Source organism: Oncorhynchus mykiss, chromosome 28 (assembly GCF_013265735.2).
Source record: "Oncorhynchus mykiss isolate Arlee chromosome 28, USDA_OmykA_1.1, whole genome shotgun sequence".
Classification (NCBI taxonomy): domain Eukaryota; kingdom Metazoa; phylum Chordata; class Actinopteri; order Salmoniformes; family Salmonidae; genus Oncorhynchus; species Oncorhynchus mykiss.
In genome coordinates this window covers 27476647-27503158 of record NC_048592.1, presented here as the reverse complement: position 1 = coordinate 27503158, position 26512 = coordinate 27476647, and the positions used below count along the sequence as shown (strand labels likewise).

Here is a 26512-nt window from a genome sequence, read left to right as displayed (position 1 = left end):
TATACCACCTCTACCTTGTCATAACACAACTGATTGGCTCAAACACATTAAGAAGGAAAGAAATTCCACTAAATAACTTTTAACAAGGCAAACCTGTTAATTGAAATGCATTCCAGGTGACTACCTCATGAAGCTGGTTGAGTGGATGCTAAGAGTGTGCAAGGCTGTCATCGAAGCAAAAGGTGGTTACTTTGAAGAATCTGAAATATAAAATATATTTTGATTTGTTCAACACTTTCTTGGTTACTACATGATTCCATATGTGTTATTTCATGGTTTTGATGTCTTCACTATTATTCTACAATGTGGAAAATATTTAAAAAAAAAAAAAAAAAAAAAAGACAAACCCTGGAATGAGTAGGTGTGTCCAAACGTTTGACTGGTACTGTAAATATATATACACACACACATTTCCCTACTTCAATCAACAATTGTGCAGTTGTATTCCGGCAAAGCATGTCTAGAATTCTCTGCCTGCCACGAACCCATTTAAGGATGATGTGGACTCCTGCATGACTGGGCACGTGAGCGCAAGTTTAGCACAAGTGTACATCACATAATTTAATATTCAACTGGAAAGTCATTATTTGTATACTACCGCATACTTGCAGTGCACGAAGGGAGTACTCTACTTTGATAATTATAGATATCCGTTTCTGAAGAATTAGAGCAGAATCAGCATTGTGCTGACACTGGATTTAAGTGTGCAAACACTAATGAGCTCATGGAAGCTACTAGGCTATGCAATTAATTGGGCTTGTTCGAAATTGCAGCCGACCGTGCAGGCAACTGCCGACTGGCTGATCTACAAAAAACCTTGCATCAATAATAACTACTCATTATTATTTGTAGATAAGTCAGTCACAATTTACCCATGACACATTACGGTTTTGATCCTCTCGAACACGGCCATTCTCTACACACGGTCTCTCGTCTTGTTTGTGATAACTCACTTTTAGTAGGCCTTTCTATCAAATGCACATCTAACATGCGCCATTAATAAAATTCCGTCACAAGGCAACGTGGCTTTAAGCGACATATTTGTTAAAAACGGGTTACAACTGCACTATGACTCCGTGATTACATAGGTTACGTAATAAAGAGCTATTACAGTACTGTGAAGAACACCGTCTGGTCTCGCGATGGATTTATCTTCTATCTTGCCACGTTCCAGTACAGAAAAAAACGGGCATGAACGAAGGCTTTCTCTAGAAGGGATACAACTTTTGTCAAAATTGACTTTATGTAGCAGGTTTACGAGAATTTACGCAGCAGATTAGGATAATTGACGTATCAGGTCCGGAGAATTAGGTCAAGGTTAGGCAAATAGTTACGGTTAGGGTTAGCGAAAACCTCCTTTTGAGGTCAAATTCGAGAAAAACTGTATCCCATCTAGACATGACCATGGACGAGGTGGTTCTAACCTGCCGGTATCCACACGATTGAATAAGACAACATCCTCTGAAAGCGAATTGGACGACATTTTCCCTTTCTCCGCCCATCTTGTCTTCGTAAAACCCTCACTGGCTGAGGGCGAAGTCACTCAAAAGTCGACGGGGTTGCTATGGGCTTCGGTTTATGAGGGCAGAGAGATTTGATTTCTACCGGGCCACCTTTATTGCAAGAAATTGACAGTGACGCTCGCTAATTTTGAATTTCCACTTGAATTCAAGCAACTTCGAATAGCCATGGTCACGAAGAAAAACCCACGAGGACAGAAACTGAAAGGTTCGTAATTTCAATTTCAGTAATGGTAGTGGTGCATGCAACCAACCTTCACTTGGCTACAGAAGGCCTTAGAAAGTTAATCGGCCGGCAAGATTTATATTTTCATTTAGGCAATGCAAGTTAGCCTACAATACTAGACTCATAACTGGACAAGATGTAGCACAACGTCCACAATGTACCCAAAAGTTCCCAAACAATTGTGTCCCTTTTTATGGAGTCACCACCAACTAACTATACATTTGTCGAGTTATAGTAAACATCACAAGTGTCTTTGTATCCAGATGATAGGCGCTTTGCCTCTCTGTTACATTGTATAACGGACGAGGCATTCGTTCGATTTGAAGCATTGTTGCAATTCGTCAGGTTGCAGAGAAGCATAGCGTGAGAGGGTATCAGGTCCATTTTTTATTAAAATTGATTGGCCCGTGCACTAATGAGGACTTTCAGTCCTATCATTCCCAATTGTGCCATTGTACGCAGCAAGGCCAATTAAATATCTCCCTCGTAGACTACAACAGTAACTACATCAGTAGACGAGGGTATCGTCCCCTTTTTTCGTTTTCGGTAATTTCTCCAAGTGTTCACGTGTCAATAATGGAAGAACGTGGGAGGGGTTACACGTGGCTTCTATCGTCGTCGAGGTTTCAAACCAGGACCCCTATGGAGACGTTTTAATAATATGGCGCCGCTCCCCAAGTTATCAAGATAATACGCTACAATGGCGTGGTCTGAGCCCCATACTTTAAACGTTAACTAGTGGTTTAAGGGCAGCCTGACTGCAAGGGGGCGCGGGATTTACATGTAGCCCACGAGTCATGCTAAATATATGTCCCCTTTGCAAAACTCCAGTTGCGTTGTGACACGTGGCCGTAGAAAAGTGTACCCGAAATGTGTGTTGGCATATGACGTAGTCGTAGAATGTGTTGCACATAGTAAAATATTGGCATAATCTCATAACATCAGTTTCAGTGCCCTTCCTACAATAGGCTAGGCTACTTCTAGAAATGTATTTCTAAATCCAATGACTTCATTCATCCGATACAGAACCCCTGATGTCCACTGTTTTGTACTCTTTAAAGAAATATGATAATCATCAGGCCACATTCATATCGATCATATCAGTGTGAATGTTACGGGCCAGACTTTTGACTGAGCTGCAATAGTAAAACGTTTAGAAAAGTAATCAAAAAATGATTTACAAACGTTATATCAATTTAGTGGTTGCAAATGAGTTGAAGATGGGTCAACACACGTCGTATGTCCAGTGATAAAGGTAGAATGATGTGTTTTTTTAAAACTTTGGAACATTATGTACAGTTATCAGAGTATTTCACAAGACAGCCTCCTCCTCCTTCATGTATGTTGACCGTTGATCAGGAAGTTGCAGAAAGAAATGTAGTGTAATATGTAGAGGTGACATAATTTACTATTCTACACGACCGAGAAGCATCTGTCACACATTTATGAGTTAACATTGGTTACGTTGCACCGCCCTGAACAGGTCTCATACTCACTGCCCAACGTCTGACTATGAACTGTCTGCCTATAGCTATAGGGATGTGACTTATTGATACATGAAAGCGAAAGCTGTTTTCGATTCTGCATTTATGATTATGTAATAAGCAGGTAAAAGTATATGGCAAGTCAAATTCTGTACTTTATGACCAATCTAAAAATGTATGTAACCAAATATTTTCAAATGTTTTCTTTTGAATGTGCATTCTTTCACCATATTGTTTGTTTAGAGGTTTGATGGTCAATGATATTCTACAATGGTTTTCTATGCACATTTTATTATGTATTATCAAATTGATATTTCTAAAAAAAAAAAATGAAATTGCCCCATCCCAGGCTTCCTCATCTCTCAGATGCTTGGTTTAATTGGACGAAGGCCAAAGAACTGGTAAAGGCAACAACTGCTTGCCCTGACCTGTGTGAACATGTTTTTTCTTTGCAGTGTATTTACCCCAAACTAAATGCTATTCTTGAGAAATAATCTTGCATGTGTGGTGTGAGCTTGTTTGTATGGGATGTTTTGTTTGAGCTTACTTGTACAAGAGTGGCAGGATTGGAAAAGGTTGTATAAACTTTGCACATGCTCTTCAGCAGTGCTGAAGTTGTTTGTTTTTGCCCTCACTGATGCTTGAGTTAATTGTACTGCTATTGAATTGATAACACAGAAGTATCAATATTTGGATCAGAGTTAATCTGCCCATTTTATTGCTAGAGTCCTGCGTACAGTATGTAGGCCTGCTGCATCTCAGAGCCTGGACACGGTTTGTTCAGTTTGAACTATGCCTATGCATTTCGGGGTTCTACAACTATTGAAGGAGAGACAGGCTAGTCTTTATGGAGAGTCAGTAATATGGTTTTGAGATGATTTTAGCCTTTTAAAATATTCATTTTTAGTGTTGTCACGATACTAGAATTTTTACCTTGATACCAAGTTTAGTATTTCAACAGTAGCGGTGCGTGGATGAAGTAACAGAGGATGCCAGGTCATGAAGAAAAGCCATATTACAACCTATTTGATGTGGTAATAGCGTTGTTTATAACCTGTTAGTTCATATCCCTTACCACCGTGAGATAGATAGATACACACACACACACACACACACACACACAGTGTATTCGGAGGAACGTATTCCGACCCCTTGACTTTTGGAATGCATAGTGTTTTTCCTCAGTCTACACACAATACCCCATAATGACAAAGCAAAAACAGTTTGTTTTTTTTGCGCATTTTTTTAAAATAAAACAGAAATATCACATTTACATAAGTATTCCGACCCTTTACTCAGTACTTTGTTGAAGCACCTTTGACAGCGATTACAGCCTCGAGTGTTCTTGGGTATGACGCTACAAGCTTGGCAAACCTGTATTTGGGGAGTTTCTCCTATTCTTCTCTGCAGATCCTCTCAAGTTGGATGGGGAGTGCCGCTGCACAGCTATTTTCAGGTCTCTACAGAGATGTTCGATCGGGTTCAAATCTGGGCTCTGGCTGGGCCACTCAAGGACATTGAGACTAAAGCCATTCCTGTGTTGTCTTGGCTGTGTGCTTAGGGTCGTTGTTCTGTTGGAAAGTGAACCTTCGCCCCAGTCTGACAAAAACCAAACACAGCCTTTCACATTAAGAACCTCATTCCAACGGTCAAGCATGGTGGTGGTAGTGTGATGGTTTGGGGGTGCTTTGCTGCCTCAGGACCTGGAGGACTTCCATTAACAGGAGGAACCATGAATTCTGCTCTGTATCAGAGAATTCTACAGGAGAATGTCACGCCATCTGTCTGTGAGCTGAAGCACAGCTGGGTCATGCAGTAAGACAATGATCCAAAACACACAATCAAGTCTACATGAAAATGGTTAAAAAGCAAGAAATATTACGTTTTAGAATGACCGATTCAAAGTCCAGACCTAAAAAATGAAGCACACCTAGCACGCGTTGTCAGCATCATGCGCAAGAAGCCTGGATAGCTTACTACTGCCCCCTTGAGAAGACAAGAAGCCTGGCTATCTTACCACTGCCCCCTTGAGAAGACAAGAAGCCTGGCTATCTTACTACTGCCCCCTTGAGAAGACAAGTAGCCTGGCTAGCTTACTACTGCCCCCTTGAGAAAACAAGTAGCCTGGCTAGCTTACTACTGCCCCCATGAGAAGACAAGTAGCCTGGCTAGCTTACTACTGCCCCCTTGAGAAGACAAGAAGCCTGGCTAGCTTACTACTGCCCCCTTGAGAAGACAAGAAGCCTGGCTATCTTACTGCTGCCCCCTTGAGAAGACAAGAAGCCTGGATAGCTTACTACTGCCCCCTTGAGAAGACAAGACGCCGGGCTATCTTACCACTGCCCCCTTGAGAAGACAAGAAGCCTGGCTATCTTACTACTGCCCCCTTGAGAAGACAAGTAGCCTGGCTAGCTTACTACTGCCCCCTTGAGAAAACAAGTAGCCTGGCTAGCTTACTACTGCCCCCATGAGAAGACAAGTAGCCTGGCTAGCTTACTACTGCCCCCTTGAAGACAAGTAGCCTGGCTAGCTTACTAATGCCCCCATGAGAAGACAAGTAGCCTGGCTATCTTACTGCTGCCCCCTTGAGAAGACAAGTAGCCTGGCTAGCTTACTACTGCCCCCATGAGAAAACAAGTAGCCTGGCTATCTTTCTGCTGCCCCCTTGAGAAGACAAGTAGCCTGGCTAGCTTACTACTGCCCCCTTGAGAAGACAAGAAGCCTGGATAGCTTACTACTGCCCCCATGAGAAGACAAGTAGCCTGGCTATCTTACTACTGCCCCCCTGAGAAGACAAGTAGCCTGGCTAGCTTACTACTGCCCCCTTGAGAAGACAAGTAGCCTGGCTAGCTTACTGCTGCCCCCTTGAGAAGACAAGTAGCCTGACTAGCTTACTACTGCCCCCTTGAGAAGACAAGAAGCCTGGATAGCTTACTACTGCCCCCATGAGAAGACAAGTAGCCTGGCTATCTTACTACTGCCCCCCTGAGAAGACAAGTAGCCTGGCTAGCTTACTACTGCCCCCTTGAGAAGACAAGTAGCCTGGCTAGCTTACTGCTGCCCCCTTGAGAAGACAAGTAGCCTGACTAGCTTACTGCTGCCCCCTTGAGAAGATTCAGACAAATTACTAGACAGATTCCATCCTCTCAATCTGTATTCCGTATTTGACGAGACAAATTTGACAGACGTACTGAAAGTTTTAAAAATTTCTAGTACAGAACCGTTTTTTGTGTTCTAGTGTCGAAAAAGTAGAGACGTTTCGGGTATACCGTGCAACACCATTCATTTTAGATTTCAACTAAGCACCATTGTTAGGCTAATTTCCCGATGTTTCCACATAGCCTATATAATGCTATCACAATGCTGTTACGTTACTGGCAATGTTAGTAGTATCACTAAAGGTCACTTTGGTTATACATGCAAACTAGTGTGTTGGCTCCATGTGTTTAGAAGGAGTTTTCAGCAATATGGTAACCCTGTATCTGGTCTGGAGTCTCTTTTAACTCTACTATCTGTGAACTTGGTGACTTGGGACTGGCCCTTTTAACCAAACCATTACAGTGTGTAGGTGTATGAGGGTGGGGCATCATGTGTGGGATGGATACCAAGCAGGTTTTATGGTTATAACCTGAGGGCATTCTCTGGAAAACTGAACACATCATGATTAGATCAAACTGGCCTTGGGAGAGTCTGGGGGTGGGGGGGGGTCGAGGACGGGAGTAACATTAACTTGTGACCTTGACAATAGCCACCAATTTCTGTCCCAAAATGTCATGGTGTGTGTTTTGAGGGTGTGTTTGTATGTTTGAAAGAGAGAAAAGAAGGGGAGTGTGTCAAAGCAGACATTCCACAGGATCCTTATGTAAGCTCAGACTGAACAATATGTACTCACAAACGACAAGCAGAGACCGAGAACAGGGAGAAGGAGTCCGTTTCCTCCAACTAACTTACTAAAGATTTGAAAAGAGGTTACAGTGGAACTACTGGGGTGTTGTGGTCATGGAGCATTCAGCCGAAAGACACGGTGCGTGTGGTGTGCTTGTGTGTTGAATACGTTCACACTGTAAATGTTATTATTGCGTCAGAGGATGTGTGTGTGTGTTAATACGTGTCTGTGATAGGTAGTACACAATGGCAGCCTCATTCAGTTGGTAATCTTTACTTTTCCCTCCTACCAGCACTGACTTTGCTGATAGCTACTTTGAGGAAAAATGGACTTACTATGACTGAGATATGTGGTCGTCCCACCCAGCTATATTAAGATGAATTCTCTGGATAAGAGCATCTGCTAACTGACTACAATGTAAATATAGGGGGGAGTTGGTTATGAGGCTCTCCAGAGAGTTGGTAGGGAATTGTGTGCAGTAAACGCCTGCACAAATGGCTCAGGGGACATGAGAACCAGGTCTGCTAGATTAGGGCAGCACCCTTTTCACGGTTGTCAGTACCAATGTTCTCATGAGGATTGCAAACTGTTTAGAAAGTTTGTCTGCTTACTTAGGCTTTTTTCATTCTGTTGTAATATTGTGTAGGCTTAGTGTTCAGAACTGTATGCCTACATCAAGTAGCAAATACTTTAAACCAAACAGATTCTGGTTTTAACATGACCAGCAACTTTCTGACCAAGGTTTGGACAATGACCAGGGTTCGGACAGATTAGCCTGCCTAGTGGTTGATTGTTTCAGCAGTTTGTACGGCCTCCCAAGTATTTGAATGTGATTTTCATGTGTGCTTGGCAATGTGTGGCTCATTGTGCATTCATGTGTTTGCTTGCTGTTCCTTGCTATGATTTGTGGTCATGCGAGGGATGTTCTGGATGAGCAACATTTAACACAAAAAATAACCCAACCCCTTCCCCCAACTTGCACACTGTTTTTCAGCAGATTGTCCTATGTCACAGGTAAGGTGCATTTGTCACAGGTAAGGTACATTTGTGAAAGGCGTTGTCCCTCATTTCCTGAGTAGGCAGAGTAGTCTGCAGTTTTGAAATGCCTCCACTCTCTCTGAGCCTGCTTAAACCGCCCATGTAGGGCTAACGAGTATCCCCCTGACAACCAGGCAAAGTCACTGAAAGCCAGGATTTGCATGGCCTGTGGCCTGTAGCCTTTAAATCCCTCTCCCTCAGTCCGCTCAATCACACGGCAGTATGTGTGTGTGATTAGGTGTCAGCCAGTTCTCCTAGTAAAGATCTCCCCCTCTATACCTGACGCTGTTCTATTGTTACCGGAGCGGGGGGCAGCTGGTGATGGGGGAGGGGGGCGAATCTATACAGTATCCATTTTATTCATAATTATTTTGCAAAGTAGCATTAGCGAAGGCTAGTTTGATCATCCATTTTTAAATAGTGAGCCAACCTTTTTTTCAGCACTTTTATTTCCAAGATTGATCAAAACTACTTTTTTCATGCTGTCTCTTCTCTCTACAGCAGGCATATAGTGAGCAATAAGTCTGGAACATCAAATCGTAATAAAATCACATTATCAAATCGCAATACACAATACATATTGAATTGTGAGAATCGCAATGTAAAAATCATATTGGCACCTAAGTATGGAGATAATATCATATCGTGAGGTCCCTGGCAATTCCCAGCCCGAGAGGCAGCACTATAATGACAGCCAAGAGGGATGCTGGGTAATGTCCCGTTGGCATGGCATTAACAGAGCCTCTCCATATGAGTGCCTGAATGTCTTCTGGCTGGACAAGAGGACAGCTCTAAAAATAGCCTTATTTGCTGGTTCAGGTCCCATATCAGGTTCCGGCTGAGTTTGCCAGGAACAAAAAGAGGAGGAGGGCACAGAGGTTTGGGGGAAGGAAGTATAAGGGTGATAAGAGACGCACAGAGGCTTTTCCCAATCAGACTGGTCAGGGCAGTCTGCACAGATGGAAGCGCCGATAGTCGAACCCACCCGGGTGCTTGAACCCACGGTGGTTGTCGAACAGACTGAAGGTAGATGGAGCGACTCTGTCACATAACAACGTCATCCGGAATGAGGAATATGTTGATTCGACCCGTGTCATCTGTTTTTGGTGATGGTAGAGAAACCGAGGGGTCCAGACCTTGAGAAACCGTTTTTTTCTGAGGGGTTCAGACCTTGGGGTAATACTTTGGCTTTTGTTCTGCTCAGCTTAGGGACGAGAAGAACAAAGGACACCGCTCTGTGGAAAAGGATTGAGTGTTTGGGTTGGTTTTGGTGCAGATGTGGAACAACTTTATTTAACTTTTAGAATTAAACATCAGAAACTGTAGTGTGTGGATGGATTTGCAAAAAAGTGAAGTTGACTAATAGGTGCATTAATTATGACAGAGGGCAATGGGATATTTTGTTGGGACTTACCGAGACATATTTTTATAACTGTCACGACATTGACATGAGCAGGTGCTGTGTATCTGAATATGGTGCATCTGCCTATGTGTGAATGGTTTGACCTAGCTTGAGGGTAGGGGACTCGGCACCTGTTCATTCTTCCATTGCCATCTCTTCGAATACATTGATATTTTTACCCATAGTGCTCTGTGTACAGTGTCAAATGCACCTAGAATAACTAGCTACTCTACTGATTTTGTCTTGTTGCCTCTCTAAGGGCAATCATAGATTTATTGGGCTTTTGCTTGAACATTCACACACTGAATTATAATTCAGTTAGTTGAAAACTCTCGGCTTATGTTTAATCCTCGTGAGGTTTGTGACATTCATTTAGTTTTCGTGCTATTTTTAGGCAATACTTGATATACCATTTGCTCTTGTAAGTGGCAAAAAAGTAGTCAGTGGCATGGGTTTTCTCTATTCTTACTCATTTACTTCCTTTTTTGGTATATGAATGCAATAACAAAACAACATATAATCCACAGTATTATGGTGCAGTATCTCTCTTAGCTGTCAGCTTCTTTTAACTACAAAGGCTTTCTGATTGGGATAACATTTAGACCTGTATTTTGACCATCACACAACTCAAATGGAACAAATTGCGTTTGTGTGAATTTGTGTGTAGCCATTATCCTGTACAGTATTGGCTTCAGGTCTGACTCTTTTCTCTCTCGCCCACCGTTACAGAGGGCAAAGCACAGCTAGCCAGTAAGAATGGCAAGAAGCCTGAGGGAGCAGGTGGAAGCTCCTTCTTCACCTGGTTCATGGTGTTGGCCCTCCTGGGGGTCTGGACCTCCGTGGCCGTCGTCTACTTCGACCTGGTCGACTACCAAGGCACCATCGGTAAGTGACACCGTGACACGAAAAACAACAGTTAACTGTAGGAAGGCTACATTTCCTACTAGCTACAGCAAGCAGCCTGTCACAGTCTGTTGACAGAACTTTCAGCCTTCGCCAGTCACAATGTCATTGAGTAATAACCCAAAGTGATACTGAGTGCTTTGATGCATTTTAACATTCAACTTTAAACTTTTCAACCTTGACGTTGTTTTACCTTTGGTGCGTGTGTGCCCCTGCTCAGTGTGTGGCTCGGAATATGCCTGTACACTAATCATGTTTGGATTCATGTTTAAATAATGTCATTTCTCCAATGTGAATGTTTTCGTCTGGTCTTAATCTTGCATGCAGCCAAGGCAAAGGACATGCACAGTACCCTCTCTGAGACACTGCAAGGTATGATATTTGTGCCTATGATCATGCCCCCTCTACCATTTCACTCACTAACCTTCCTGTCCTAATTGAAATAATCCATTTGTTTCCCATACATGTCATCTAATCACTTGCTTTTGACTCAATTCTTATCGAAGAAAAGATAACTCATTTGAAGTTTTGCATTAACATCATAGGAAAGACTACCTTCACACTGTATTTCTAATTATTAATATCAATTCAATATGTTCCCATAGATACAATGCAATGTAAATGAACAAATGTAATGCAAAGCTGGCAAAATAATATTTTCCTTGCTTTTTTAATGCTGAACTAGCCAATTTATACAAATAATACGTAGCCCTGCTATGTTGTGATTATACCTCATAATTAAAAGTAAATAAATATTGAAACGCTAACATGATACTATAATGCTAATGTGATTTTACCAGAAACACTAGTATGATCATTTAAATAATTGCTCATGATAACATTGCTAATGATAATTAATAGCAATTTAACGATGTAACTTCTGGAAATGCAGAAATGAATGTTAATGATTATACGAATAATCATGTAAGAATAGTGGCAATGAACATGTTATTATAACTTAAATGCTATTGTTTCCCCGTCCCGCTTTCGATTCAATTGCATAATGTATTATCCCACCTCATTTCACCATTCATACCCAACCCCCATTGACCCGTGGCTAAAGACTGGCTCCTGTTTCTTTGCTAGGTAAACTTTCGTCCTATGACGCCGACGGAGATGGTGACTTCGATGTGGAGGATGCTAAAGTATTACTAGGTAAGTTCATCGATTTTACTGGATTGTTATATATTGACGTGTTTGTGTGATAATCAGGGGAGGCTGGTGGGCTGTGCTAGGAGGATTGGCTCATTGGAATGGCAGAAATGGAACGGAGTCAAATGTGATTTCCATATCGTTTGTGTTTGATTCCATTCCAGTCATTACAATGAGCCCATTCCAATGAGCAGCTCCTCCCACCAACTGATTTGGGTTTTGTTTTGCATGACTGACTTTGGTTTATCAGATCTCTACCACGAGACTATTTTAGTCAATTGTACCAAATGAACTGAACAATGAATCCACGAGGTCTGCATGTGCATGGTGTGAAATGGTGTCTGGAAATGGATTCCATGCTGACCATTGTGTTTCAGGCCCACACCACTGACATGACATTCATTTATCAATAGACATGCACAACAAATAGCACAGGGCCAAACTGCTGCATGCTTTAAGAAGAACTTAAGAAGGACGTAGATGTGGTGTTCTCTCATCTCAAAGTCGCTTGTCATATCTTAAAGTTGCTATTTTCTTTATAAACAAAAGGGAGAGAACTTACTTCAGGAGTGTTTTCTCCAAAGAGGTGGTCCCATGTTCTGATATTGTCTCCTCTGCCGCTCTCTGCCATAAAGACTCCTGCTCTGCTTTGTTGCCCAGACCACTGCCTGTCTGGCACAGCTGTTGTCCCCCTGCTGCTAGTGATAGATTCTGTAGAGTCCCTCTGCATGCCCCTCTCTAGGCTCTTCTATTGCTATCCTCTCCTCTCTTTAGTTTCTAACTCTGCTTCATGCGACCTTAGACCTACATATAGTTTCCCTTGCTGCCTAACCTCGCTTAAAACTTTCCACCCTCTCCTTTCCTCCTTTTTCCCTGCTCTACCACATCTTTCTCCTCTCTTTCCTTTTCTCCCTTCCTTCCTCTCTTTCCTTGTTTTCCCCTCTTTGCGTAGGCCTGACCAAAGATGGCAGTCAGGAAAGCTCGGACTCCCTCGAGGAGGTCCTGGATATGTTAGCGGAGGAGGGCTCTGATTGGTTTCAAGGCTTCTTCACCTTCCTCTATGGCCTCATAAACCCGTTTGAACCATTTGAGGATGAGGAGGGAACAGCGGAGGAGGAGGAAGAAAGTGCTGGCACTTCTCAGACTGACGAGGTTCTGCGAAAGGGTTGTGTGATCTTAGGTCTCCACAACCAGTAACCGGTAGCCATATCCCTCTTGGTATGAGGTCCCAACTTGTTGCTCCTTTAGACTTGTTTCCCATTGCTTGAGGAGCAAGCGTTTGTGGAAAACCCCTCCTTAAAATCACCAATCCCTAGTAGAATACTTTTTAAAGGGTTTTATCATGGCACAGTCAACCCCTCAAGCCTCTTTTTGAAGATTTCCTATTGAGGGACGAAGACTATGCCTTCAAGATTTTTGGAGCACTTTCCAGACTGAATAATGCTTTTCTAGGATACGTGCATTTCCACTGAGAAGACTGCTTGCAATACCCAGCAAACTACGAACTTATGCAATGAACAGTTTCACTTTGACAACAGATGGTTGTCTCCTTTTTCCAACCACAGTACTGCATGCCCTAGGGTCCTAACCACAGCACATATTTATCCACTTAGCAGGAATTATATTTCTATTTTTTTACTTGAGTTCATCATTCCGTGTTAGTTTATTGAAGCTTGTTGAAGTGTATTCCCTCATTATGGTGTTTCTTTGTCTCTTGTCCGTGTTAGTTATGAAATATGAGGTCGTTTTGGGAAAGCGTGCTCCCTGTTGAGGATTCCATGCATTTGGAGCTTGACTCAATGGCTAAAATGAGTTCAAGGACTTTTACCAAATTCCACACCCCATGAACATTTTACCTGATTTGAGACACAGAAGATATGGCATTATCCTCATGTCAACCCCAACGTCAGCACCTCAACCCCAGATCTCTGAAACGGATCAGTGCTGACTCACACTCACACCCTAAAGAGACTCACCCAGCTAGCTTAGTCTTTAAATGCTAAACATTGTAGCCTATAGGTGGAACTCAGCAGCTGGAGAGGGAAGTTCCAGTCATTTGTAATTGCATGGTAAAATAAATGTTTAATCTACATTGAACGCTTTTTTGTAAAAAACACAGGCTTCTAGAAAGTATTAGCAAACACAAAAGGTACAAGGAATAGCACTGTTGAATATGCAATAAACCTGCTGAACAAGCTTTTGGGTGGAGCCCATTCAGATTTCATATTGGCTTCAATAATTTAGAATTGACTTGGTGCCCAAGTCCAATGCCTGAACAACGACAGTATAGCTACATGACAGGTTCAACTGGTGAGGTTAATGGGGGACTATCGTCTATTGTTTTATTTGCTCTTTGGCACCATTGACAGAAGGGTCAATGATCCTCATTGAATGAATATGAATCCAAATGTATTGGTTAGGTGTAAAAGTCCTTATACAGTCATGTTACACTCACGTGGTCGTCATTTCCGAGTTGTACTCACTCCTACAAGTAATGTAATGAAACCATCAGAATAGGACATATGGGTAAGCACTATGCAGTCGTGAGTGTGTTAGCATGTGTTGTCTATGAGGTGTAGCATGGGCATGTTTTGAGTTGTCAAATATTCAGATCATTTTTTTAATGGTCACCTGATTGTTAGCTACTAATGCCATGTTCCTTTTGAAAAATATCAGATGAACCTCGACGCGATCGGAAAAGAGCGAGACACAGAGGTACCCCACCCCAATTATCTCTGCTGAGAGTAAAACGTCAAGAAGCTCTGAGTAGCCGACTCAGCCAAATGTCTACTTTTTAGATGTGTGAATGCATGGCATCACATTCATGGAAAGCTGGTCTGCTAGTTAGAGAACCTGTATATCCTGCTAAAATGTTGAAAACTTAACATGACTAAGTTAGTGATGATTTCTTTCAGTAGTCATTGTTTTTTCTTTTCCCTATCGACTTAGTTGAAACAGAATCTCCAAAAACAAAGTTCAAGAAAAATAAGGCGACAGAAGGTACTTTATCGTGGATCAATGTCCAGATTGCATTGTAGGTTGCCTAGTTGTAGAATTTTGTCAGCTTTTCCGTGTTTTGCCTATATCTCAGACTCTATGATTGAGGTCTGGCTCGTTTTGTTTTTGAATTCATACTGAATTTGCCCCTAAATTGTGACTATACCCCAGCTGCTATGGTACAAATAACTCTTAATACGCCGAAAGCTGTATGTCAAAGGCTTTACTATTAGATTGTGAAAGAAAAGCTTAGCCCCGCTGGATAATAAATATTTGCCTGTGTGTAAGCTTACCAATGGTGTCAGTGAAAGCTGAGCGGGGTACAATACTTCCATCTGTTATTGGTTGAGCTTGGTTTTGTTCTGTTGTAATAGTTGCTCTCCCCTACTATTGGTAGGCTTTTCGATTCGGCTGTTCCTATTGGTGGTTTAGTACCAAGCAGATACACCCGTATGAGACTATAACCGTATTTAACTTGTTGTTTTCCTAAACCTCAGATGAAAAGCCAAGACATGCTGCCAAGAGAGAAGCCCAAAAAGGTATTGAATGAGGAACCGTGTGTGTTCCAGTGTACAGTAGCTAAAAAGGTATTGAATGAGGAACCGTGTGTGTTCCAGTGTACAGTAGCTAAAAAGGTATTGAATGAGGAACCGTGTGTGTTCCAGTGTACAGTAGCTAAAAAGGTATTGCATGAGGAACCGTGTGTGTTCCAGTGTACAGTAGCTAAAAAGGTATTGCATGAGGAACCGTGTGTGTTACAGTGTACAGTAGCTAAAAAGGTATTGAATGAGGAACCGTGTGTGTTCCAGTGTACAGTAGCTAAAAAGGTATTGAATGAGGAACCGTGTGTGTTCCAGTGTACAGTAGCTAAAAAGGTATTGCATGAGGAACCGTGTGTGTTACAGTGTACAGTAGCTAAAAAGGTATTGCTTTCGTTCTAATAACCACATTGTGGTCTTTAGAATGTCTATTTACTAGTAGAATGAAGTTTGAATTGATATTGAATTGATGAAAATTACGATTATGCTTCTTGGCATAAACACGTGAATTGGTTTCTAGTCGCATGCTCTATTTGACTACCGCTTTTGTAGTAATAGGGTATTTGGTATGAAATCATTGAAATTCACCTTGTCAGTGGTGTGCTAGGTGTTATATTGGACAGAATCATATAACTGTTGGACTAACTGAATCCCATCCGTGTAGTAAGAGGTGTCAGACCAAGCCCCTATATAACTTATATTTTGACAGGGTCAATTCTAGCGACACCTTTCTAAAGTGCAGAAAGATGCCACTTGCTGTTATCCTAACACTCCCAGTCAGCAAATACAAATACCCAGGGTGCTTTGCAACCTACTAAATGCTTGGAGTGCGGTCCGACAAATGCTTGCAGTGTGATCCTAGCAGCCTGGTGGCAAATATTTTTTCAAAACAGCTAAATGGTATTCTCGTATCCCAGAACACCCTCTGACCAAAGATGTGGGCTGGAAGCTGAGGGAGGCCCTGAAACAGCAGCTAGCCATCATCCATGAGCGAGTGGAGGCTAAAAAGATTGCCAAGATGGCGCTGGCCGAGGTGAGGAACATCCTGGCCAGGGAGGAGGAAGAGAAGGTCCTGGGGCTGACGAGGGATGAGTCGGCAAAGAAGGCCAAGGTGGCGGTGGCAGCTAGGATGAAGGAGGAGGAGGAGAAGATAGAGAAGGAGGAGTTTGAGAAGGCCTTGGAGAAGATTAGGAGAGACAAAGAGCAGGAGGAAGAGAAGGGCAAGAAAGATAAGAAGGAGAAGAAGCCAGAGAAGAATTCAGGGAAAGAGGCAGAGGCAGTGGGGCAGAAGGCAGAGAAGAATTCAGGGAAAGGGGCAGAGGCAGTGGGGCAGAAGGCAGAGGCCAAAAGTAAAGAGGCCCCCAAAGCTTCTGCTAAAAAGCTCAAGGTGTATGATAGGGGGGTGAGGAAATGATGCGAGAATCTTCACACCTGCACTGATGTCGGTGATCATTCAACCGCCCCTGATGACAGTGACACAGGATGTTACAAGATCAATGAGAAACCCCTCCTGTGAGAGGTCTCACTCCAGTTACAAACCTCTGCGAATGGGAGTAGGAAACCCCGTATTGGGCAGGGTGCCCATTCCCGCAATGTATAGTGCATATTGTTTTAGCAACTCCCTGCTTGTGAGAATCACAATGCTGTCCTCTATAGAAGTATGAACTGTTAAATGAACGGTGCCCAGAGGACCACAAGGTGCTATAATCTTACATCAGAAATATGACTTTCTTTAGAGGCACTCTAGAATACAGTAGTAGAATTGGACAAGGACCCAGTCATTTATTTAGCATTTAGTGGAGATGAAACTCGTGCTTTTATCCAGGGACAAATGATAGATTTGAAAGGATCAGCTGTGTGTGTTCCGTGTTAATAAAGTTGCTGGATACTTGAAGGTTTCCTGTCTTCAAGTGCACTTGTCTCACACGGTTCAATAAGATGCTTTGGTGTTACACAAATGGGCATCACATGTATACACAAGGTGCCGAAAAGGAACTTTCTCCTGTTCTACTGGAACACTCTTCTTTTGTTCTCCTATCCTGATCTCTCTCTCTCAGCACTATAGACCTCGCTTTTTCACAGCATATTGGAACACAATACAAATTCAGTGTTGAAGCGCAAAAGTCAACCCAAATCAGCCTTTAAATGTTGTCTTTTTTTGTTGTCCTTTTGAATGATGTTTGTTTTCTAAAAGTTGATACGTAAGACCTCCTAGATCTCAATCCTAATGTTACTATATTATTACTAGCCATGAATATTACTAAGCCACCTAACCAAATACAGTATACATGATATGGAGTTGTGGCCTTCGTAAAGGCACTTCTCCTGAACATGAGTTGTTGCCATGTCATCCTCACCCCCCTGCATCACATGTAAAACCCCCAGGACTGAAAGAGAAGGCTACTGTCGACATTAGCAGAGAGGGAGCACCAGAGGAGGCTCCTGCAGCACCTGTGGAAGAAGGTACAACTCCTGCGGGTCTGCACACACACACGTGCACACACACACGTGCACACACACAGCAGCATTTCATTGTAGTAGATGGTAAAGCTCATAAGAGGTAGCTTATGCTTATGCTCTCTCAATGAATCCCACCCAAAGGAGAATACTCCGGCAGCATCGGTGGTGGGCAAATCCCTTGAACACCATACAGATGCCACAAACACATTCACATTTGAATCATTTAGCAGACACTCTACCACACTGTTGTATACCTTCTGTACATTAAGAATGTGGCCATACTCAAACATAGCCTACTACCTCATTTCCTCATATTACAATTATATTACTTCCCCTCGTCAGACGTTTATGCAGTATCCTAATTGCTTAAACATGCAAGTTATTCCTCACTATTTTTATTGAATTTGAACTGTGGGCTGGACTAGACTAAATTAGAACTAGAATCTCACGAGGCTGACTCGCTCTTAAGGGATGGTCTTTATGAAACCTATGGCCTCAGTAGGACTGTGTCCACCACCAGACACCCACATGGTGCTTCTGTAGCTATCTATGTCAAGAGTTAATCAGTAAAATCATTGTACAAACATGTAGACTCTATTTATTCCATATGTCTGCCACCTGTCCAGTCTACACATGTTTCCCCAGAGGGGCTGTCATTGGTTGAGGGGACATAGGCCTCGTCTACCATTTATCCATTGGCTCTGATAATCAGTTTTTTCCAAATACCTGGCACTGCTGTGTACACGAGATGCTTTCACCTACTAGACTATTAGACACCTGTACCTGTTGTGACATAATACAAGCTAATGTACCAGAGCTATACCTACCATGGTTTTAGTCAGCAGTTTCTGTACTGTAGGTCTAGAGGTTCATGATTTATTTGAGCTTTTAATAAAGGAGCATACACTTTTTTGACTTTCTTATTCTTTATTGACACACAAACTTAGCAGTTTCTTAAATGTGTCTCAAGGAAGACATTTGAAATGTTCTGTGCTAGAGGAAGACTATGAAGTATGCCAGGTAATGCCTTAGTTCAAGTTAATGACCAGGTGGATGGTCTTAACGGTTCCCCTCTGCCCCCTTATCTCTCCCCGCTGCCCCTTGCTTCATCCACACCAGAACACGTTGTTGAAGAAGTGATCGAGGCCGCCAAAGCAGAGGAAGCTGCTGCTTTCCCACCAGGTGTGTGTGTGAGCCTGACAACATTTTCTAAGATGTTTGAATGGATTGTGGCTTGAAATTGTCAAGTTTAAAATGAAAAAATGTCAACCAATATCATAGACTCGTATAACTTAGTGTCATGTTCAAACTTGCTTTAGTTGGCTTTGTCAGGAAATCCACGTTATCAGCTAAATTGCTTAACACTGTCTTTTCCCTCCAGAGCCTGAGGTTGTTGAGGAGGAAGAGCCTGAGGTGGATGTGCCTGAAATCTTTGAGGAAGAGCCCGAAGTTCTGGAGGATGATTTTTCTCCCTTCGAGGAGCATTCTTTTCCCTTCAAGGAGGATTCTGCTCACTTCGAGGAGGATGAGCCTCAAATGGAGGAGGATGAGCCTCAAATGGAGGAGGATGAGCCTCAAATCGAGGAAGAGCCCGAAGTACTGGAGGATGAGCCAGAGGATGAGGAGGAGGAGGAGGTTATTGAGGAGGCCGTACCAGTTGAAGAAGAGGCTGCCCCTGTGGAGGAGGTAGTTGCCACTGTAGAAGAGACCTTCGAGGAAGAGGCTGCCCCCGTTGAGGAAGAGGTTGTAGAGGAAGCCGCCCCAGTCAAGGAGGAAGCCGCACCTGAGGATGAAGAAGATGAACCTGTTGAGGAGGTGGTTGATGAAGAGGCCACACCTGAGGAGGAAGAGGATGCACCCGTTGAAGAGGAAGCCGTCCCAGTTGATTGGGAAGTCGCTGCCGTGGAACAGGCTGTTGAGGAAGAGGCCAACCCCGCAGAAGAAGAGGCTGCACCAGTTGACGAGGAAGCTGTGGAGAAGGAGCCAGCTGCAGAGGAGACATTGGAAGAGGAGGCAGCACTAGCAGAAGAGGGTAAGGAAAGATAATCCAGAACAGAACAATAGGTTTTTATTCCAGGTAGGCTTAATCTGGGTCTAAAAAGTATTGAACCAAAAATCCTTTCAAGTGCTGACGAGTCATTTTTCTTCACACTGCTCTCAGAACGAGCAGTGTTGAACGCCAGGTACTGCATTGCTGAAGTGTATGACACATTATCTGCTGAGAATAGCTACATGTATGTAGAGAGATCATGCACAGGCCCTTCTCACATCTCATCTTGGGGTAGTGAAAAGGGCACTCAACGTCTCCTGTCCGTTTTTATTGCTTATGTCACCTTTTGGAAAATAATAGATTCAATCAGTGTTTTGTAAAATAATGGTGTTTTCTTATATCTATTGTTGCTTTGCCCCAAAGAAGAGGTAGAAGAAGAAGAAGCAGCAGAAGAAGAAGAGTCTGAACAGGAAGTAGAAGCTGAATCAGAAGAAACTCAAGAGGAGGAAGCTCTTCAGGAAGAGCTTCCAGGTAGGTGTTTGTGTGTGTGTGTGTGTGTGTGTGTGTGACTACATATGAGCACATGCAAGCATATACAGTTGAAGTCGGAAGTTTACATACACCTTAGCCAAATATATTTAAACTCAGTTTTTCACAATTCCTGAGATTTAATCCTAGTAAAAATTCTCCGTCTTATGTCAGTTAGGATCACCACTTTATTTTAAGAATGTGAAATGTCAGAATAATAGTAGAGAGAATGATTTATTTCAGCTTTTATTTCTGACATCACATTCCCAGTGGGTCAGAAGTTTACATACACTCAATTAGTATTTGGTAGCATTGCCTTTAAATTGTTTAACTTGGGTCAAACATTTCAGGTAGCCTTCCACAAACTTCCCACAATAAGTTGGGTGAATTTTGGCCCATTCCTCCTGACAGAGCTGGTGTAACTGAGTCAGGTTTGTAGGCCTCCTTGCTCGCACACGCTTTTTCAGTTCTGCCCACAAATTTTCTACAGGATTGAGGCCAGGGCTTTGTGATGGCCACTCCAATACCTTGACTTTGTTGTCCTTAAGCCATTTTTCCACAACTGTGGAAGTATGCTTGGGGTCATTGTCCATTTGGAAGACCCATTTGCAACCAAGCTTTAACTTCCTGACTGATGTCTTGAGATGTTGCTTCAATATATCCACATAATTGTCCATCCTCATGATGCCATCTATTTTGTGAAGTGCACCAGTCCCTCTTACAGCAAAGCACCCCCACAACATGATGCTGCCACCCCCGTGCTTCACGGGTGGGATGGTGTTCTTCGGCTTGCAAGCATCCCCCTTTTTCCTCCAAACATAACGATGGTCATTATGGCCAAACAGTTCTATTTTTGTTTCATCAGACAAGAGGAAATTTCTCCAAAAAGTACAATCTTTGTCCCCATGTGCAGTTGCAAACCGTAGTCTGGTTTTTTTATGGCGGTTTTGGAGCAGTGGCTTCTTCCTTGCTGAACCAGACTTGTGGAGGTCTACAATATTTTTTCTGAGGTCTTGGCAGATTTTGTTTGATTTTCCATTGATGTCAAGCCTATCAGAAGCTTCTAAAGCCATGACATCATTTTCTGGAATTTTCCAAGCTGTTTAAAGGCACAGTCAACTTAGTATATGTAAACTTCTGACGCACTGGAATTGTGATACAGTGAATTATAAGTGAAATAATCTGTCTGTAAACAATTGTTTGAAAAATGACTTGTGTCATGCACAAAGTAATGTCCTAACAGACTTGCCAAAACTGTAGTTTGTTAACAAGAAGTTTGTGGAGTGGTTGAAAAACGAGTTTTAATGACTCCAACCTAAGTGTATGTAAACTTCCAACTTCAGCTGTACCTCCAGATGTTGCAACCGTGAATGTAATTTACTTTCATTCTTTCTTCAGTGCTCTCTTTCTCTCTGTGTGTCTTTTTCTCTGTGTGTCTTTATCTCTGTGTCTTTCTCTCTCTCTGTGCCTCTCTCTGTGTCCCTCTCTGTGTCTTTTTCTCTCTCTGTCTCTGTCTCTCTCTGTGTCTCTCTCTGTGTCTCTCTCTGTGTCTCTTTCTCTGTGTGTCTGCGTCTCTCTCTCTGTGTCTCTTTCTCTCTGCGTCTCTCTTTCTGTGTCTCTTTCTCTCTGTGTCTCTTTCTCTCTGTCTCTTTCTCTCTGTGTCTCTTTCTCTCTGTGTCTCTTTCTCTCTGTGTCTCTTTCTGTCTCTGCGTCTCTCTCTGTCTCTTTCTCTCTGTGTCTCTTTCTCTCTGTGTCTCTTTCTCTCTGCGTCTCTCTCTGTGTCTCTTTCTCTCTGTCTCTCTGTGTCTCTTTCTCTCTGTCTCTTTCTCTGTGTCTGCGTCTCTCTGTCTCTTTCTCTCTGTGTCTCTGCGTCTCTCTCTGTGTCTGTCTCTTTCTCTCTGTGTCTCTTTCTCTCTGTGTCTCTGCGTCTCTCTCTCTGTCTCTTTCTCTCTGTCTGTCTCTCTGTGTCTCTGCGTCTCTCTCTGTGTCTCTTTCTGTGTCTGTCTCTGTCTCTCTGTGTCTCTGCGTCTCTCTCTCTGTGTCTCTGTCTCTCTGTGTGTCTGTATGTCTCTCTGTCTCTCTTTCTCTCTGTGTCTCTGCGTCTCTCTCTCTCTGTCTCTTTCTCTCTGTCTGTCTCTCTGTCTCTCTGTGTCTCTGCGTCTCTCTCTGTGTCTCTTTCTTTCTGTGTCTGTCTCTGTCTCTCTGTGTCTCTGTCTCTCTGTGTCTCTGCGTCTCTCTCTCTGTGTCTCTGTCTCTCTGTGTGTCTGTATGTCTCTCTCTCTGTCTCTCTTTCTCTCTGTGTCTCTGCGTCTCTCTCTCTGTGTGTCTGTATGTCTCTCTCTCTTTCTGTCTCTGTCTCTCCCTCAACTAACTGCAACTGTTGCTTTTCTGTTGCAGAGGAGGTAGATGAATTTGATGAGCCATTTGAGGAGTTCACAGGTTGGTGCTAAGATAACTCAGTCCAGTGTCCTAACTAGGAACAGCTCTTCTCTCTGTGTTGTATTCTTTCATAGTGGCCATTGGTCCTGTTCTCTGAAAGCATGGCTTTCTGCTCTGTAGTGTACTCAAGACTGTTGAAGCTGTCTTTTAGTTCCAGCTGTGGTTTGTTTTGTTTCTACAGAAGAGCATACCGAAGTAGAAGAACAGATTGAAGATGCACCAACAGGTAAACTTGAACTAAGAATCAACATTTCACAGAATCTACATTTTCCAGCTGGATGTAGCCCTACTATACTGAGTACATAATCATTGTTTAATAGATAGTTTTCCCTTTGGATATTAATCAGCAGTACAGTATAATACAGTATTGTATCATGCTATCTAAGAAAACGTGTCCCTAGAAACCCAGCTTTTCCAGTGAGTCTGACCTTTGGACTTGTTTCCACAGCAGACAAAAAATAGCCTGTCTGTGTATATTGTACGATAAGATTTTCCTGACTTCGAAGCCCATGCCAGGTAGGAAACGCTTGATCAATAGGTAGTGTTGTCTATAATGTGTAGGCCTTATGGCACGTCCTGCCAAAGAGAAGACAGATTGGTCACACTATTTGGCGTTATGGTTTTATTGTGTTGTGTTGAAGCTTAATATGGACTTTGTGTAAGCAATGTTGACTGCAATTATTGGTCAGTGGATTAATCCTATCAAGATAGGTTTTGTTCAAAGGACTTAACTCTCAGCTAGTGCTAGCCGTGATCCTTACCCTGACCCTTACTTAAACTTAACTCGTAAATTTCAACTTCAATGGGGTTACTTACATCAGGTGGGATGTCCCAAGGATCCCGTTTAGGCTTTCCCCTAACTCTTCCTTGTGGTGTGTAATGGAGGCCAGTGCAGCTATTTGTAGTGTAGGCTGTAGCTCCCCCTTGAGGCTGGTTTATGAAACAGTTTATAAAATGGCTTGGGCAATTCCACTCATTTGACATATTTTCATATTGTTTAAGGGGATTTATTGATCCTATTAAACAACTTATTGCAAGATTACTTATGATGTGAGTAGAACTGAAATGGAGGGCATCAATTCTGTTTTTATCAAAATTATTGTGCTGTCATTTTGTAGTAATGATGTAGTAATCATATACATTGTATTAGTACATTATGTTGTCTCAATATTTTCTCTACAAGATTGTAATTGAAATATGAACTAAATTGAATGATAACTTTGATTTGAATTCTGCTGTTGTCCTCAGTCACTGTCACTTACTGACCTCACTATCTTCTTCCCATAGAAAGGTAGAGCCTGCGGTCTCAGCGCAGTAAGACGGAGCGAGGACCAGCCCACTGAGCACGTGCAGCCGTGCTTCCCCACCTCCAGAGAAAGAGTAGCGTTGTCTCCGTTTTTTCACTCACACACTCAGAATTACGTTTTTCTTCCATTAGTGTAAAATCTCACTGTTCCATTACTTGTTTGATTAGTATGTTGTTTTTCTCTCTTGCCTTTTTGTTTTCTTTTCTGTTCTACTTTGTTTCCACGTTTTTTAGTTTAAAGAATTCCCATTTCCTGTAATGGAAAGTATCATGTGATCATGTGAGTTGTAGGTTGTTTTTCCTTTCCTGTGTATAACAAGCAGAGGCACGTGTTGCTTTGCTAGTGAAAGATCTTCACATGTCTGAACCGAGTTCAGCAGTGTGCTTTCACCCTGTTGAATCGTGGGTCAGAACTTCAACATTTTTTATGTTTTTTTTGTTAAGCGTGAAGGTATTATGCAAAGCTGCACTGATCTTTCGTGGCAATTTCACTCTAAGTTTTGTATTACCAGTATGTAGTGAGTCTACTACACGTGGAAGGTAAACTCGGACAAGTCAGGTGACGTGTTGGGCGAGTGTGTGTGTGCTTTAGTGTGTATGACTGAGAATGTGTGTAGATGTTTTGTGTGTGCGTGCGACTGTGTGTCTGTAGACATATCGCTTTGGAAAACAATCCCTATTAGCCGTAGTTCTCATTAAGATGTGTTTGAGACTCTTCCTCATTTCATTTTTGTTTGTTCCAACTCCTAGTACCTCTCACTCTGATATTTCTTAAGTACTGAAAGTGTTTTTGACTCACTCAGGCCTCGAGCCACAACAAGTGAACATCTTTTTGTATTTCTTAGGATCTATGGGAACACATTTATTTTCCAGCAATGCGAGTTTTATTTTATTGAAACTTTCTTTTGTCACTTTTGGACAGTATTTCGGTTGGAAGTAAACTCTCCAAATGGAAGATATGTTGGCATATGTTATTTTGTTCTGGGAAAAACAGATACAAAAACAACACAGGGAGATGAGGGAAGGGCAGGGTGTCCAAGTATATGGTCGTAACTCTTAGGTTTAGCTGAGTGTGGATGTAGCTGCTCTGGGCTAACGGTCTGACACAACCCCACCCAGTCTCCTGGTGAAACAGGCACTCCTGACTGCTGTGCAGTGTGTGTCCCAGGTCCTCCCAATAGGTCTGCCACACACACACACACCTGGTCCAACAGGAATCTGATTCATCCAAATTCATAATTCAATACACTTAAACAAAAAAGTCTGCGTCAACAAGCCCCTAAAACCAGCTGTAACCAACTGCTCAAAGAGAAATGCTGTAGTACGTCTAGAATGGAACGTGACTGTGTAACCTGTTAACTAATATCCTAACCACACCCAACTCGAATTTGGCTAGCATTTACTATTGACGTTATTGTCATTAAGGTTGTCATTGTTGTTTTTACTACAAGGACAATGCTAGCTCGTGATCTGGACTTGAGGCTGGAGGGTTAAGATCATGTTTATTATTTTGAAGGAGTTACGTGTTTAGTCTGTGTTCAAACTCCTCCGTAATGTTTCTGTGAATTCAAATTGGTGTGTTTTATTTTTTAAATCTTTCCATTGTAGCAGTTTTCTGTGCATTGTGGTATTAAGGGGCCAGATGATATGATGCTGATTTAATGTGATGGACTGTAGGAAATGCTGCAATGCAAATCTTTTCTGGGGGGTGGACGGTTTGTTTTGACATATAAAACAAGTCAAGTGGTTGCAATATAGTTTTTAGTACATATTTTGTCTTTTTTCTATAACACTAATGGGTATTTTTCTATTCCCTAACACTTTTGAAGTTGATGTGAATTTTTAACGTGGTGTTAATTTTACATTATACAAAACTTTACGAGATCTGTTCTAGATTTTTAAATAAAAATACACTTTCTAGGATCAAAACTATTTTTCTGAATTTTAAAGAAAGTGTTCAACTTTTTTGAAAGCCATACGTGAAAGGTGGGCACTGCTGTTCAGAACAGACTTGATTAACTCCAAGGGGAAGCCATTGCACAACTAGCAATAACAGAAAACATCACTACAATCTCAAATTGCAGTTCACATATGAACAGAAGTTCACACACAGAAAAACATGTCAGAGGTTTACGTAGTATCCTGCTGTACAGGCTAAAAGGTTTTTAAATGATTGTGAAAATGCATCCTGTATGCAGGGTTGGATGACTGTCACAGTTTCTGTAAATGTTCTGTTGAGGGGCTGCAATAAAGGTTTGGGACAACACCATGGTGTAATTTATTCTCGTGCTTACCCCTCTCTGGGCACAGTAGTCCACCAAAGCATGCATGGTAACACTGTTGAAAAGGGTCAGCCGTATGTAAACCCAGTCATTCACAAGCACCAAAGTTGTTTGTTAATGTCTGTCTAGAAATGACCCCCCATTAAAGGGTACCTTATAGTAAAGTGTTACCCAGTGCACTACACAATCGTCTGAGAATATTACCACAATACAAGGCAGCTTTGATGCAGAGGTAAAGCAGCAAGAATACTAGAACATCTACTGACCCACTTTGGTGTAACCTAGTGTGCAGTATAAACTACATCTTTGGTAAAAGATCATATGCTGTACTTCTATGCCTTGTTCCTCGTTCCACCACCA

General features: G+C 42.3%; 1 protein-coding gene across 15 annotated transcripts; it reads left to right on the top strand.

Annotated features, from left to right (window-relative positions):
- Positions 1–1522: 1522 nt before the first annotated feature.
- LOC110508822 (probable serine/threonine-protein kinase kinX) lies at positions 1523–26136 on the top strand. Of its 15 annotated transcripts, none has more exons than XM_036966002.1 (14): positions 1523–1728; positions 10286–10441; positions 10787–10831; positions 11546–11614; positions 14288–14326; positions 14561–14611; positions 15106–15147; positions 17533–17610; positions 18727–18789; positions 18989–19639; positions 20021–20128; positions 22523–22564; positions 22746–22790; positions 23852–26136. In XM_036966002.1, exons 1-14 carry the CDS (start codon positions 1689–1691, stop codon positions 23857–23859), a joined length of 1437 nt encoding a protein of 478 aa, XP_036821897.1. In that variant the 5' UTR covers positions 1523–1688; the 3' UTR covers positions 23860–26136. The 15 variants fall into 15 exon arrangements, with proteins under 15 accessions (XP_036821897.1, XP_036821903.1, XP_021445334.2 ...); XM_036966003.1 differs by lacking the exon at positions 1523–1728 and adding an exon at positions 7101–7254; XM_036966001.1 differs by lacking the exon at positions 1523–1728 and adding an exon at positions 8966–9180 and having other exon boundaries at positions 20024–20128.
- The last annotated feature ends 376 nt before the right edge of the window (positions 26137–26512 follow it).

Excerpts from the sequence above, each read along its gene's own strand:
- LOC110508822 (XM_036966000.1), top strand. The coding sequence starts at position 9,114 with ATGGAAGCGCCGATAGTCGAACCCACCCGGGTGCTTGAACCCACGGTG. Across the intron at positions 11,615-14,287 it reads GGATGCTAAAGTATTACTAG|ATGAACCTCGACGCGATCGG; the intron begins GTAAGTTCATCG and ends GAAAAATATCAG. Across the intron at positions 15,148-17,532 it reads CAAGAGAGAAGCCCAAAAAG|GACTGAAAGAGAAGGCTACT; the intron begins GTATTGAATGAG and ends TAAAACCCCCAG.